The 16,559-nt window shown below is 39.8% G+C and overlaps 1 protein-coding gene across 1 annotated transcript; it reads right to left on the bottom strand.

Moving 5' to 3' along the window:
* Positions 1–6,473: 6,473 nt before the first annotated feature.
* LOC117209836 (odorant receptor 13a-like) lies at positions 6,474–14,445 on the bottom strand. Its single transcript, XM_033452258.1, has 5 exons — positions 12,816–14,445; positions 11,189–11,288; positions 10,978–11,073; positions 6,768–6,923; positions 6,474–6,693 (listed from the first exon to the last, which is right to left on the bottom strand). The coding sequence occupies exons 1-5, from the start codon at positions 13,727–13,729 to the stop codon at positions 6,643–6,645; spliced, it is 1,317 nt and encodes a 438-aa protein (XP_033308149.1). The 5' UTR covers positions 13,730–14,445; the 3' UTR covers positions 6,474–6,642.
* Between the last annotated feature and the right edge of the window lie 2,114 nt (positions 14,446–16,559).

Consider the following 16,559-nt stretch of genomic DNA (forward strand, 5'->3'; position numbering starts at 1 on the left):
AAGCTGGACATCGGAAAAAGAAGAGAGAAAAGCTGCGATATTAGCGTATTAACGGTGGTGACTGAAAATAAAGGCAGACGGCGAGAAACTCGTAATGAGAAGAATCGAAGGCATCGAGGGGGAAAGACGAGGTATTCGCCGAGAGAACGCTATTAAGATTAAGATGCAAGGGGTGTGATAGAGGAATGGAAAAGCGGATAGTGGACGACGGGAATGCGGGCCGAGGTCGAAAGGAACGCCAAGCCTTCGTAGAATTCTCGATACGCGAACGCGTAGAAGCGTCGCTTTATTAAACCGGCTTTTATCACGTTCCAGAAACCGAGTCTCCAGTCTTTTTTCAGCCACGCGAGGCTCCAGAAAACGCGATCGATCGTTTTCTTGCTCGGTGGCGCTCGTGACACTCGTAAATGTGCGAAGCGAGATAAAGAAGAAGATGAAACTCGTGCTCGTTTAGTATAAATTTATAACAAACTTTGGTACAAACGATAATCGAGTAATCGGTTCGTAAACTCGTTTACAACGATCGAACTTTTACAACTCGAACTTTCGTGGAGCTACGTCTTCGTCGAAGGAAGAACGAAGAAAGAACGAGGAACGCGTTTCGTCCGAAATAAGAAACGTCAATTTGTAGAGAAATTTTGTTGAAGCAACGCGATTAGCAGACAGATGTTTGCACTTTGTTTCAACTTGGAAGCATCGTGTGCTGCCAGCGACCAGCGATACACCGAACATTTGTTTCCGTCGCGGTGTGTTGTGGCGCGTGATTTCCACTGTTCTTCGATCTTTACCACCTCGAACGGGAACAGGCAACGAGCAACACCTTCCGTGTTGAACTGGCAATGGAAAAGCGAACGAACACAGAGGAGGAACGTTGGAGAAGGAACAGCAACGTCGTCAGAAAGTTGCTCGTTGTTGCTTCAGCCAGGTCGCAGCTTACGAAAGGTGACGAGACTCGGTCGTCTGATAGCAACGGTGAACGACACCGATTAAAGTGGCGTAGCTACCGTGCGAATCGCGCCTCCCGTGTTACCACCTGTGGAGCCGAACGAGAAAGCGATATAGAAATTCCAAGCAGGAAAGCGAGTTCACTTGTTGATTTTAGGAAACTCTAGGGAAAACGCGCACCAGCTGCAACTTGTTGCTAAACCGGCACGCTTGCACCAGCAACTCGTTCGATCTTCTGCTGCTGCTGCTGCTGCTGCTGTCGCTGCTTCTCGGTCAATTCCTATTCGTCTCGACTGGTTTGCACGGTTGCTCGATTGGAGCGTCGACAACGGCCAAAGACATTTCGCACAGATAGAACGAGATAGAAAGCCTGTCCGCGACAGACGCCCCTCTATCTCCCTATTTCTATCTACTGTGCGTAATTAATTCAAGAAGAACGGATAGCGACGACACCAATAGAAGGCAGCGATACCGACGATCGTCTTTTACACGGATTCCTCGTTTTTCCCTTTAGCCTGTTCGTCGATCGTTTTTCTGACATTTTCTTTACCGCCGGAGTATTCTCGTGAAGAGGGCACGCGATTGTGTCGACTTCGAAGCATTCGAAATTCCTTTTTGCGCTTTTTTAAAACTCGTAAAAAGGTGTGATAGAAATGGTATTTTGAAATCCCGAAAAGTGGCAATGTTTTATAACGCTGAATACGAATGCGTACTTTTGTTTTAGGGGAAAATTAACCGAAGACATTACGCGCTTCTCCAGAAACTACGTTGTTCGACGTTGCGTCTACTAAACGTTCGAAACTCTGCATTCGATTAACTTGTAAACTTCGATGTTTTATAACGCTGAATACGAATGCGTACTTTTGTTTTAGGGGAAAATTAACCGAAGACATTACGCGCTTCTCCAGAAACTACGTTGTTCGACGTTGCGCCTACTAAACGTTCGAAACTCTGCATTCGATTAACTTGTAAACTTCGATGTTTTATAACGCTGAATACGAATGCGTACTTTTGTTTTAGAGAAAAATTAACCGAAGACATTACGCGCTTCTTTAGAAACTATGTTGTTCGACGTTGCACCCACTAAATGTTCGAAACTCGAACATTTAGATGCATTCGATTAACTTGAAATTTTCACACACTATTCCGCTTAACGTTACGTAGAACGTGGCGTGATATTCTTTTGATATCTTAATCCGTGCAGTTTGTATAAATGTTTCGAAGGTGGTTTTCTTCAGCGGGAAGTAAAATATCGTTTCCAACAAGCCGTCATTTTCTTATTTTCCAAAATTAAGGAAGAATAAAATACGCTACATGGAAGATGATCTTACTTTCTTGTATAAGGTTGCACGAAACGTTTAACAAAGCGTCTAGCGTGAGGAAGTTGGCGAGTCTGCATCAGACCAACCGTACAGTCGTCTCGTCCTTGCTCGTTTCTTCTTTTTCAAACGCTCTCTCGTTCGTCTTCGCGATCTGTCGTCGGTAAGAGAAGGTCTCGATGCGATTCAAGCGACCCAAGTCAGGGCATCACGTTGACAGTAATCGTAAGAATGATGCCTCCGGATAACAATCTCGTCGAAATCCTAGATATCGTGGGATTACAGAAAAATTCACTTAACTGGTAATTGACGATGAATTCACCCATTTATTTATCTCTTCTCTCTTTTCCGTCTCGTCTATTTTGTTCATTTATTTATTTATTTATTCATTTATTTAACCAGCACGGATCATCGTATACACGAGAACACGAAAGTGTAAGTGAAGCGTGAAAGAGCGAGAGCTAATTTCAAGTTACGATTTTTCAAATTTCACACGAGTTGTCAGCGTGGATGCTTTAAGGGAATATTCTGGTCTAGAAATTTGAAAAAATCGACAATTTTTTTCATATTTCCAAAGTTTAGACATTCGAGAATATGCCCTTAAAAGGATTTTTCAAAATTTCAATTATTTTATGAGTTACAGCCATTTTTGCGACGCGTGTTCACGTTGTCCGAGTAAACTTGTCTCAAAACTTTAAACGCGTTTTTCTCGAAACTACTTTTTTCGAGTTGGCGTGCGCGATATCTCAAGTTCTAATGAACCGATTTATTTGAAATTTTGTCTGAATATTCCTTATATATTCCTCTATCGTCCGGAACACGCTCAGCTCAAAATCTTTGATATTACTATTTTTTAAACGTTCGAAATTGTCAAAAAAACGTGCGAAATAAGAAATTTTTTTCCAAACGGCCGTCATTTTGTGAAAAAATGTTGCATTGACTTTTCCAAGATTCAGACGATAGCGGCATCCATACTAATTAAGAATCTACTCGCTTTTTTCGTTTCAAATGACCAGAAGGGTTGATATCATGCACGACACCCCATTTTTTTCGCAGCACCCACTTTGCCAGCTCGTAGCTTTTTAAATATTGAGCTTTTTTTTCAGTGAATTTTTTACGTAATCTCGAAATATCGATAAACAAATGCTAAAAGGAAGGATAGCAAAAATATTTTTTGTTTCGCTTGTACAGAGCTTCTTCAAAGATCGCCCGAAATTCATGCCTCTAGGCCAGAATACCCCCTTAAGTTGCGTTTACATTGATCCAATAGCATCGCAGTCTAGCGATCCGATACAGCGCTTTCGTTCCAGTAAGCAATCCAATCCAGCGACGGGATCGAAAAGCTGGCTTTACGTTAGTCCAGTCGCTGGTTCCAGCGATTACGTTCCACAATGGTTCGACTGGAATTCGTCGATGTCTACTTTGTTCCAGATTTCTTTGAACCGTCGAATGTGGTGGACTACGGTGGCAGTGGATTCGCGTAAAAATCGGATAAAACAGCAGACGTACGCCTCAACCAGCATTGGATACTGAGCCACATCTGAATTCCAGTAACGCTGGAACGTTGCATTCACGGTAGCGTCGGGGATAAACGCAGGATTGAAAAGTAGACTTTCGGTGCAGTTGCTGGACCGGTGGATTGTTTATTAGAATGGTAAGACGGTCGACGAATGGATCGAGGATTTGAAAAAGCAGGGTCAGGTCCGCTATGGTTCTACGCTGTTCAAGGCGAACAAATTATCATGGTTATTTATTTATTTATTTATTCGCGTGGATAAAATTCCTTTGGTGTGTACAATGCAGAGAAATGGGAGACATAGACGAAACATACAATATAAAAGTATAAAATGGAAGAAAAAGTGAACGTAAAATTTAGACGCACGTACCGACAAAGCTGGCGAACCGAGGACTGTTCACAGCGTTAAGAATATTTTTATAATTACGAAATGTTCCGACTGCCGATTTATTCGTTTCAGAGGCGACGCATCGTGGAAATTGTCAAGCAATTTTCTCGTTGTTTCCTCGCCTTTGCCTCTGTCCATCCTTGCGTCGAAAGCAAAGCAGAACTCGGCTTAACGACCTTTCGAAGACGTCGCGAGTAACGATTCGCCCGTAGCCAAAAACGTAGTAGTCCAGATCGAAGAAAAGAGTAACAAAAAGAAAAAAAAAAAGAAGCAAAATAGCGAACGATAAGATAGACGTGATCATCGATAGGGAGGCCAATAGGGTTTCTCTAACGCAGCTTCGAGTATCGTCGACGAACAGGAACGTGGTTTTCTTTCTTCTGGCCAATATAAGAAGCAGCGCGTTCGTTCGCGCGTACCTGACCGCTAAAGGTGCGTTTACACCGAACGAACAAGGATATTCCGTCAGCCGGTTTGGCTAGCGTAAACTCGTTGGGAAGCATAACGATTTAGGTTTAAATTACTTAATTTGGAATTTTTCATTTACTTTAATTTTATTACCAGTATGTACCTAAATTAAATTACCTGTGTAATTACATTATAACGAACATAATAATAAACATAATTTATAGCGTAAATCGCTATAGCCCAATATCCTTATCTGATTTAAGGGTTGATAATATTAATTATTAATTATGTTATTATTATTATGTATCAGTAAAAACTCGGAAATCTATTGACGTACCATCGGGAAATGTTTGAAGTGAAATTTTGTTAATGCTTCATATTCTTTTGGATACTACCTTGAGTCTCTCAAACGACAAGAACGACGTAAACTCGAGAGAAGTGTTTTTCATGCATTAAATTTGACAAATTAAAGTTAAGATACCTCTGTTAGAACGTTCAGCTGGATCGACTAACGTTGTAAAAAATATACGGTGCTGTTTAAAAGACTCAAGGTCACGTGGATATTTCAGAAGATATGAGATATTGAAAAATGAAAATCTACTCGTCGCATCAGGCTCCTCGGGTATACTAAAGTTTCATTTGAAATATCTTTTTACAAAATCACTAGATAAAGAATCATTTCGTGTAGCAATTTCTACCGTGACCAACCCTGCGTATATTGATTTAAATAATAAAAATAAATAGTTATAACTAATAAAAAGAAATATAAGAAACTGTCAGTTTCGAGTAAAAGATACAACATATTTCTTGCTCCGGGAATTCAATAGCAGTTAAATCATCGTCAAAGAGGAGACTTTGTCCGAGCCAATAGTTAGCAATAAGACACGAGCAAATTCGTGGCCAGATATCCGGACACTACTGTACCACGTTACATTACAAGGAAGTACATCCTGAGCAACGGAACGAAACATCTCTCTGCTCGCCTATAGAGATTCGTCTTGCCACGAATCAAAACGAGAACGGAACGCGCGAAACGTTTTAACTCGAACGATCGATTACATCGAAACCCTTTCTCCCGTCTACTCTGCACTTTCCTCTTATTCCTCGCACGAGTTGACTTTGCGTCGATTATCGTCGTCCTTTCCTCCTTTCATCCGCAGCATCGCCTGGTTCTTTTCTTTCGACCGGTGTACAATTAGAAATGAAATTTCGAGATCGGTTTCTACTTTCAGCCAGAACTGCTCGATCGTCTACACGCTCGTACAGGCAATTAGTTCAATGATGCTGTAGTTCGATGACAAAACGTATTACGATTGTGCATCCGTATTTCTGAAATATCATCGAAGGAGCGGAGAAGCTGGGTAGAAATTGCTTCACTTGTCAAGTAGCATAGAAAACTTTGAATATTTGAATATACTTTGAGTATTTTGTGTATTTCTCCGTGTTATTTTGCGCTTTTATTCGCATCTTTTGCAAATGCATAAAAGCCCGCAGTCTAATGATCATTGAACGAACGGACAGAAGAAGAAAACAACGTTCCTCCTCGTTCTTCACTCTGTCGCGATCTTCGAATTTGTACATTTTGCACTTATCTTAGCAAACGAAAACATATGTTGACATCGTAAGAAAATATTTAACACGAAATTGAAGCAAAAGACGATACGTACCGACAACGATGTTTGCAAATTTTGTGCAACTCTCGGATATCGCTCAGCGTTAGAGAAATACAGTTGGGTCGAGGATGACCGAAAGAAGGTAAGAGGGGGATTAATGGGATTCTATCGTCGGTGTTTCGCGAAACGAACGTCAGTTTCGTGCTCTCCCTTTCCTCTTTTCGCCTACGTCTCGCTCCGCTCTTTCGATCGATGAACAATCGGAAAAGAAATTCTGCGATCGATTTGTATTCTCAGTCAACCGTGTTTATTCGATCAGCCGTCTACTCGTATTCGCTGGAAATACTCGAATGACATCTAATACAACGATTATTGGGCGAGCCTGAAGAAGGTAACGTTTTCTTCGTATCCCGGATGGCGTGCTTTTATGGTCAGTGTTTCGCGAAACGAGAGTCAGTTCATGCTTCGTACCATGGTGAAAAACGAAGCAGCGGTGGATATCATCTGAAAGAAAGGGACGGCAGAAAAATAAGAGAAGGAAGAGAGAAAGTTCAGGGCAGAGAAGGAAAGAAAGTTACAGAGGCAAATGTTTCCAGCGACAGCTCGATGAACTTCCCAGCAGTCAGGCGAACCGGTTTTTGACCTCTGATCAGAAGCATGTTCACCGGATTTCGTAAATTGCGGGGATACCGATACCAAGGTATCGAATACCCGGCGTGACCAATAGCTTCGCTCTGAAAGAAAGACATAGAACGAGACTGAGAGACCGCCGAAGAAATTGACGCGCAGGCTCTAAGTAGAATTTTCTATAAGAGTCGGACGTCGGCTGAAAATCAAGGACAACGAGGCACCAGATACGCGAGATTATGTCGGATACAGCGTAGTAAAAGCAAGAGATGGGAATAGCAAGTAACTAGCAATAGGAGCAATCAAATAAACCAAATAATCTAGAACTGATCGTAAGTTGGAGGAACGCGGTACGAGCGAGATAAAGAGCAAACATAAGCAAGTCCGTTGCAAGGCCAACCGGCTAAGGTTAATAAATATACTACTATGCTGTTATTACTATAAGCGTCAGACGCATCTAGATTTTTTTGTCGGACACAGCGGCTACATGGAGAGATTTCCTCGTCGCTGATAGGTTGACCTCGGATTATCAGTGCACGTACATCGTCGATAATTTAAGGTTCTCGACTAAAAGGATCAATATATATATATATATGTAGTAACGCATGGATTCTTAGAGTAAGGACAAGTAATGACGGTAGATTTAAAGTTTAGTGTAGTTTAATAAGCGATATTCAATAACAAAAGGACCGACTATAATATCGTCGCGCGTCGATTCACACTCTATGTCCCCTCGACTCACACTCTGCTTCTCAACTGCCTCTCTGGCCGTTGCAGCATCTCTTTTGTCTTTTGCTAGGCCTACCGCACACGTGTTCCGCGGACGCTCGTAGCCAAGGTCGCGTAGGCCTTTTCGGCGAAATTATTTATTTGAAAGACCGATAACGCATTGATGGAGCCGACAGCGCCTCGGTTCTCGCGACATTGTCTATAGTTAACTCGATGTTTCTTAGGCTCTTTTCTCCGATACTACATATATATATAGTGTCAATACAATATCGTTAATATTTATCGGCAAACTGGATTTTCGTTGAGAATCTTAAAACATTTGATAATATTATTGATTGTCTGAGATTTATTATGAGGCAAATATGTATCGATACATCGAAGTTATACGCGTCTGAGATTTATAGGAAATTAGAGTAATCGCGAGCGAGACGATACTGCGTCGAAACTGTACGAAATAAAGAAAAATTTTCCTAAGATCGCCGCTAAAGATTTTCTAAAAAATTTCTAAAAATTTCGTCGTCTGCCACTATTTTTTAATAGTAAATAAATTAGATTTTCCGTGTACGTGTACATACAGCAAAGATACTTTTCTGTTCAGTTATACCGTGTTTCACGTGTAGAACACGAGTTACTTTAAGGTGAAATTATTCGCAACCGAACGTAGGTGGATCAGGTGTCGAGTAGCTTGGATGAGGAACGCATCCGCCTTAAAAACTCGACACTTTAGTACGTGCGATATATCCTTATTATGAGAATGATAAAAAGATTGTTTCTCTTATCCTCGGTTCTTAATCAGAAAAAATTCTAAGGGATGAATCGTCCAATTTTTTTTCGAAAACAAGTTGGAAATTTCTTGCAATGTGTCTTCCAAATTATGTCACTTTTGTGACACAAGGATGTGATGTATTTTCCTAACACGTAAATGACAAGAATTAGTAACCGCGTCTCTCGCTAAACGCAAAGTATAAATACTCTGTCGCGCTAAATTTCCAATAAATATAAATGAAATTCAAATCTGATAATGCGGAAACGATCGACACAACCATAGAGAGAAGACTAAAAAGGAAACACCCAGCAGATCTCACAAAGGATATATCCTAACAAACACGAAGATGGTACCCCATTGGGGGTTGCCACCCACATGATAATCAAACAGCTAAAAAATTCTACCAAATGTCCAAATTGGACAAATTGTGAATGTGAAATTTTAAATAAAAAAAAACAAAAAATCTGATAATCACCTGAGAGAGTGATCATTATTATTCGTCCTTGGTCTGTACAGACATCCCTTTAACTCATCGACTTGCTTCTTCATTTTCTCTGAAACGGCGTTCCGACCTCTGTATGCCCAACGCTTCTGTTCCAGTTCTGCGTTTTTCCTCATTTGAGCCTTTCCTTCTCGAGCAGCTCGTTTTTACACCGCTGAACGACAGTTTTCAGCAGCTGTTCCCGCAGTTCTCCTACTTTCTGCCGTAGCGACTCGATGCCTCGCAACCTCTACGCATCGTCCAACTTTCCTCTCAAACGCGTCTCAGCCTGTAAACGTCGTTCTCCGAATTCGTCCTGTTCACTGTCGAGTTCTTGCTCTCGGATGCGTTCTTCGTCCAAGCTGCTCGTTGTTACGTTCTATTTAGTTGCCGACGAGAAGATAGAAACGTTAACTGACGTTTAATGCAACTGGCAATAAGCTCCACTTTCGGCTAATCTGCTATATGCGGGAATACTGGTACAAGGAGAGGATTAAAGTTGTTGGAAAGTAAATTTACGATATGTAATGATTTAGAGGAGAGGGGAGAAAAGGATGAGGGAATCTAAGTACAATAGATATTACAGAAACATAGCGAAAGAAGGGCTACCAAAGTATCTAGAAGGGAACACTGGAAAGAGGAGGGAGAAAGAGGATGCAGATTATGCAAAAAAGGAGAGGAGGACCTGAAACGCGTATTAGAGGAATGCGAGATAACAGGAGGAGCAAGGAACATGGTAGAAACACTGAATGAGACTGGAGAAGGACTGGCAGAATTGAAAGCGATAATAGAGAAGAGAAAAGTAGCAGATGAGGGGGAAGAACGACAGGAAGGGAGCACAGCAAGGAAATAAAAGCCAAAGACGGAAAGAGCACTTAGTTATGAGTGTTGGTTATAAGTTAGTATATAGAGATAGATCAAGTAAGGTGCAATAGTTAAGTATAAACAGTTGTATATAGTTATAGAAGAGCTAAGAGATGTAAACCGAAAGTCGTCCAAAGAAGAAAGGTATGGACCAAGTATAAATAATAATAATACGTAATGATTTATTCGAATCTTACTCGATCTCGATATTGACAATTGACTGACAGACTGAAGGATATAAAATTCTTCCGTTGACTAAATGATCACTAACTCTTCGATGGACAAAACGGTAACTAACTCTTCGATGGACAATGGTAATTATTCGGTTGACGAACGGTGATTAATTAATATGCTCGATAAACGAGCGGAAAAATATTCTCATTCGATTCGAGTCGCTACATTTATATCCGACGAAGATGAAAAAACGTCGGGGTCTTCCTTTCGAAAATGTTTCGCCGTTTCCTCAACGTTTGTTCAACTGCCGACTTTGTTTACAATTTAAATTGTCTTAATATCGTTATAGAAACATAATTAGGTAAATATAAAGACATGGGTCGGATAAGTGTTCGCAAGATACAGCGGCTTTAACTGCCTTTCGCTTCAAATACCGCAAACGTGGTTTCGAATAAACGTTTTAGACTACCTTGATCTGAAGAAATTATCAATTTTACTTTCGCGCTACGGATCGTGCGGGTCGCGGCACGAGACACTCGTCACCTGCTCCACCTACGTTCGTTCGCGAATAATTTTCTGTTAAAATCGTCCGCGTTCTACGTGAATGAGAAAAGGTATATATGTTTCAGAGAGGAACACCGTATTGCCTCGCCAAATTCTTAAATATCCTGTCTGCGTTTCATGCAACGTTAAGAACACCGTTCCAGACGAATCGGATATTGTCGAAGTAACTCGTACGTTACGTCTATCGCGATTAAGAGTGTGCGGCTGCATTTATTGCGGTCAAATGTCCATGAGCTGCGTATTCCTATTTCTATGTGCTATATCGAAGATAATATATTCCATGTAACGGTAAAATCGTGGCAAGATAATTGTGCGGCTCGATATCCCTGTCGTAACGTTTAAAATTTTGTAAACGTACGTACGTAGACTCGTTTGATCGATCGCAGGCTACCTGGAAAAATTAGAAAATCCTCGAGAATAACGCGATCGACGCAAAGAAACGACAGCAAACGTATTTACATATTTGCTTCTACTACTTGCAAGTAGAAAAACGATCGTTTCTCTTCTTTATCTTTGAAATATCGACGATACGACGATTCGTGCGGCTGTAGCAGATTATGCACAATTATCCTGAATAATTTACCTTCGATCGAAGAAGATCCGGTGGCCAATTGCAGAGAAAGAGCTGAATAATAAAGATCCCAAGTTGCGTGACGAACTTGACCTTGCCGGGATTGTCCTGTTCGTCAAGTATCAGCCAAGTGTATGTCATGCAAGGTTATCACGCTATCGAAAGAGAGGAGGAGAAGAAAGAAAAGGGGAAAGAATCTTTGGCTAACTAGCTGAATACTTGCCTCGACTATTTTGAAGCCAATCAATGAGATATTGTACGTGCTGGTGATCAGTTGTATCAGAAACATTATATTTGTCAAGTTTTCGATATCCTCGCACAATCTGGCAGCATAAAAAACGGCAGTTAAAGACGTAATGTCGAGAAAGAATTATACGTATACGTATACCATTTGGGGAGCGGCATAGTTATTTTTAATTAAAGACTTGGCACTTATTTTAATGCAACTACATCGTCATGGTCGCACAGGGATAAACTGGTGGTCGAAGTAATAATTATACAATTCGAGCGAATTCGGTGAATTTTATAGCGAAAGAATAGTATAGAGTGAAATCGTCTAATATACAAGGTGTTTCAGAAATCGTGGCACAACCAGGAAGATGGATATTCCTCGTACAAAGGTAAGCCAAAACTATAGAATACAATTTTTTCATGTTGAGTTTCAACACTCGTTGAGTACGCATGCACTCAAGTAGCCGTAATCTGTTTGGTATAGCCAATATAGCTAGATATTTCGTTGCTTTTATTTATCCCACAAAGTAGGACGAAACAAAATTCGTCGCGCACAAAATCCACAAGAAATCGACGTATCTCACGGACCAAAATCGGAATCGCGCAAAATGAAATTCGTTTTCCACAAAACTCGGAAGAGTTCGACGCTTCCCACAAACAAAAACCAGTATCCCACAAAACGAACTTCGTCGCTCATAAAACTGTCGTTTTTGTCGATCTTCTGGGAATTCTGTGGGAAACGAAGTACATTTTGTGGGCTAGCGAATTTCTCTCGTGGGAAGCGTCGATTTCTTGCGGGTCTTGTGGGAAAATTGTAAGAAACGAGGTACATTTTGTGGGATAGCGAATTTCTCTCGTGGGAAGTGTCGATTTCTTGTGGGTCTTGTGGAGAGATTATAAGAAACAAAGTACATTTTGTGGGATAGCGAATTTCTCTCGTGGGAAGCGTCGATTTCTTGTGGGTCTTGTGGAGAGATTATAAGAAACAAAGTACATTTTGTGGGATAGCGAATTTCTCTCGTGGGTAGTGTCGATTTCTTGCGGGTCTTGTGGGAAAATTGTAAGAAACGAATTTCATTTTGTGGGTTAGTGTCTTTGGTTTGTGGGAAGCGTTGATTTCTTGTGGGTTTTATGGGAAATTCGCAGGCAACGAATTTTGTTTCGTGGGATGGCAATTTTTGTTTCTCGGAGGCGTCGATTTTCCGTGGCTTTTGTGGGAAATTTCTAGGAAACTAATTTCATTTTGTGGGTGAAGGACATGGGAATATTCGATATAACAGATGGAATACAGATATGGGCTAGGGATACCGAATGTGGGATACACGAGGGGAAATGGTGTGCGTGAAACGGTAAACGTGGGATTAACGATGCTGTATGTGATGGATACAGAATACGAGAAATGGAATATGAAATATGGAATATGGAACGGAGAAATTAAACGTGGGAAGTAAGGTGAAAGATATGGATTAAGGTAATAGTTAGGGAATATAGCGTTTGAGCTTAGGAGTAGGAAATACAAAGTATGCGACGGAAATGTGAAACGTTGTATCCATTTAGGATAACGGATACGATTAAAAAAAAAAAATGTCAAAGCACCTAGTTATACGAATCGCACTCACTTTAGTAACAGTTGATGATGGTTCAGGCATGTTCGCAAATTTTTCATGCCTACGTTCCTTGACGACGATTCTGTTCTGGTAACCGACGTGGTTTCCGTTGCGATCTTCGTCTTTGTTGGAATTGATAACGACGCCAAAACCGGTAGCGATGACGGTGATTCGAACGAATAGGAATTTTCAATTCTAGATCGTACCGTGTCGAAATACCCACACGCGATCAGAATAAGCAAAGGACCAGTCGTGTCCACGCCGACACAGGTCAAACCGACGCTGATCATGGACCCAAGTTGAACAACGTACGCGATCTCGTACCACGGTGTTTCTTGTACGTCGATAAAAAACGCGTACGGTAAACGTCGTCGCTTATCGTCCGTCGCTTGCAGAGATTTCGCAGCTTCCGACGGAACAAAGCTGCTATTGTTTCCATAAAGCGTAACATTCGCAAAATGCTTCGGTTCGCTAAATATCAAAGAGCCAAATTGTATCAACAGCACGTAGAAGAATATAGTTGAAACGCAGCTAAACAAGTAGCAGCGACTCAATAGTTTCGCTTTGTTCGTGTAACTTTGAACGATCTTCTTTTCGCGTAAACTTAAAGTCGACCAGAAAGACTCGCAAATGTTCAACATCGTTTGACAAGAATCGCGCAACCACAAAAGAATCACGAGTCGCGTTTGTCCTGCTACGAGTGAGATGATCATCGCGAATGATTCCAAAACGGTGGCCAGAGTGTACGAACTCGTTGCAAATTCGTACACGTATGAAACGGTGTTAATCGTCATGCAAACGAACGCCAAGCTCGCCAACGTATCTCTGCTCGCTCTTTCGCTCGAAACTACACCGGCCAATCTCAGCAGAGCCAAATTTAGATCGATCGTTTTTTCGAATTCACGTTTCGTCTTGTCGTCGCTCATGTCTATATAGCTTCGTTTGTCCCGGCTTTTAAATATGAACGTTCGACTTAACCGAAGTTCAGCTCGAATTTCTTATTGGTAGAGATGTAAACTCCCCGAAGAATGGTTCGCTTTACCGCGAGTCTCGCGAGTTTTCGTCGTGTCGGCTCGGTCTGTCTATATTTGGCGATTCGTTTTTCCGTCTTTCTTCCCCACCCTCTTTTTTCCCGTCTTTGCTTTTATTAAAGTTAATGCAACGCGTGAGAATCCGCGCGTTGTGTCCGCAAGCTCGATGATCAATGTTTCAACGCGTGCAGAAGTATCTCTCCTCGGACACCTATCATTATCGGCGAGAGAGGAAAGTTAAAGTCGAAGTTTTCCGACTGCGCGAAATTTCACGTAAAACACGCGACATCGCGTGAACATGACGGACGATTTATGTTTTTTCATCCTTACAAGAGAAAAATAACGTTCACTGAGAATCGTGACATTGCGGGATTTCGTGGATATAGGAAGATCGCGGAACTTGTGTTCTCCCGCTGTGAGCAGAAAATGGCATCGATTCCAAACCGAACGAACATAAAGCAAGATTTGTATCATTTTATAGAAGAATATGGTACGTACTTGTTAGTTTTACGTAAGTCTTGCAAACGTTCGCAAACGAACATCCCGAATGCATTGGTAGAACCAAGGAAAAAGATTAATACGTTTGCCAGATGAGCATTAATTAATTCGAGATCGTGAAATCGCAAAAAGATTTTGTCTTCTTGCATATCTTATTGTGTACGTGTGTCTACCGATAAGATTCTGCTCTTTTAATTGCGTTCATAAAAATACAAGTTTGCATAAATATCCGCAGTCTAGTTATATAACGAATATACATACGTATCAACATATACATAGAATCGTTTATTCGCGTCCAAAATAAATTTCAACGAAGGAGCGGTTGAAATCTTAGCAGTTAAATCTTATTAGCCGAACTAATAAGAAGCGCTAGAGTTGATAGCCAATAAACCTCGATTATCGGAACTGCTCGGTTGTCCGAGCTGTCTTGTCCATCAGTCGTTCATCGATAAACGAGATTCAACTGTGTAGTGCGAATACAATAGAACCTCATTTACCCGCACTCCGTTTATACATACAAATTAACGCCGTGCCTCTATTATTCCAACTGCGATTCAGCGTAATTTCCCAATATGTAATACGTACAACATTTATTTTGTTTCAAAAGAAATTCTACGTGTTCAAGAAGAAGAGCAATTAAAATCGTGACGCTTCAGTCCTAATGTTTAAACTAATAAAAAGAACCGAAGAGAATATCCATCTAACGAATCTTTATACAGTGTTACGATATTTATTTATTTACGCAATATTTATTTTGATTCAAAGGAAATTCTACGTGTTCAAGAAGAAGAGCAATTAAAATCGTGACGCTTCGGTCCTAATGTTTAAACTAATAAAAGGAACCGAAGAGAATATCCATCTAACGAATCTTTATACAATGTTACGATATTTATTTATTTACGCAATATTTATTTTGATTCAAAGGAAATTCTACGTGTTCAAGAAGAAGAGCAATTAAAATCGTGACGCTTCAGTCCTAATGTTTAAACTAATAAAAAGAACCGAAGAGAATATCCATCTAACGAATCTTTATACAGTGTTACGATATTTATTTATTTACGCAATATTTATTTTGATTCAAAGGAAATTCTACGTGTTCAAGAAGAAGAGCAATTAAAATCGTGACGCTTCGGTCCTAATGTTTAAACTAATAAAAGGAACCGAAGAGAATATCCATCTAACGAATCTTTATACAATGTTACGATATTTATTTATTTACGCAATATTTATTTTGATTCAAAGGAAATTCTACGTGTTCAAGAAGAAGAGCAATTAAAATCGTGACGCTTCAGTCCTAATGTTTAAACTAATAAAAAGAACCGAAGAGAATATCCATCTAACGAATCTTTATACAGTGTTACGATATTTATTTATTTACGCAATATTTATTTTGATTCAAAGGAAATTCTACGTGTTCAAGAAGAAGAGCAATTAAAATCGTGACGCTTCGGTCCTAATGTTTAAACTAATAAAAGGAACCGAAGAGAATATCCATCTAACGAATCTTTATACAATGTTACGATATTTATTTATTTACGCAATATTTATTTTGATTCAAAGGAAATTCTACGTGTTCAAGAAGAAGAGCAATTAAAATCGTGACGCTTCAGTCCTAATGTTTAAACTAATAAAAAGCACTGAAGAGAATATCTATCTAAAAAATCTTTATACAATATTACGATATTTATTTATTTATACAATATTTATTTTGATTCAAAGGAAATTCTACGTGTTCAAAAAGAGAACAATTAAAATCGTCACGTTTGGATCCTAATGTTCGACCTAATAAAAAGAACCGAAGAGAATATCCATCCAACGAATCTTTATACAGTGTTACGATATTTATTTATTTATACAATATTTATATTGATTCAAAAGAAATTCTACGTGTCCAAAAAGAGAACAATTAAAATCGTCACGTTTGGATCCTAATGTTCGAACTAATAAAAAGCACTGAAGAGAATATCTATCTAAAAAATCTTTATACAATGTTACGATATTTATTTATTTATACAATATTTATATTGGTTCAAAAGAAATTCTACGTGTTCAAAAAGAGAACAATTAAAATCGTCACGTTTGGATCCTAATGTTCGAACTAATAAAAAGCACTGAAGAGAATATCTATCTAAAAAATCTTTATACAATATTACGATATTTATTTATTTATACAATATTTATTTTGTTCAAAGAAATTCTACGTGTTCAAAAAGAGAACAATTAAAAT

The sequence above is a fragment of the Bombus bifarius genome, unplaced genomic scaffold, assembly GCF_011952205.1.
Source record: "Bombus bifarius isolate JDL3187 unplaced genomic scaffold, Bbif_JDL3187 scf7180000008194, whole genome shotgun sequence".
NCBI lineage: Eukaryota > Metazoa > Arthropoda > Insecta > Hymenoptera > Apidae > Bombus > Bombus bifarius.

Bases quoted from the DNA above. Each gene is read 5' to 3' on its own strand.
- LOC117209836 (XM_033452258.1), bottom strand. From the start codon at position 13,729: ATGAGCGACGACAAGACGAAACGTGAATTCGAAAAAACGATCGATCTA. The intron at 11,074-11,188 runs GCAAGTATTCAG...CTTGACGAACAG, and splicing joins TTGGCTTCAAAATAGTCGAG to GACAATCCCGGCAAGGTCAA. The intron at 6,924-10,977 runs GTAAATTATTCA...TCTTTCTTTCAG, and splicing joins CGGATCTTCTTCGATCGAAG to AGCGAAGCTATTGGTCACGC.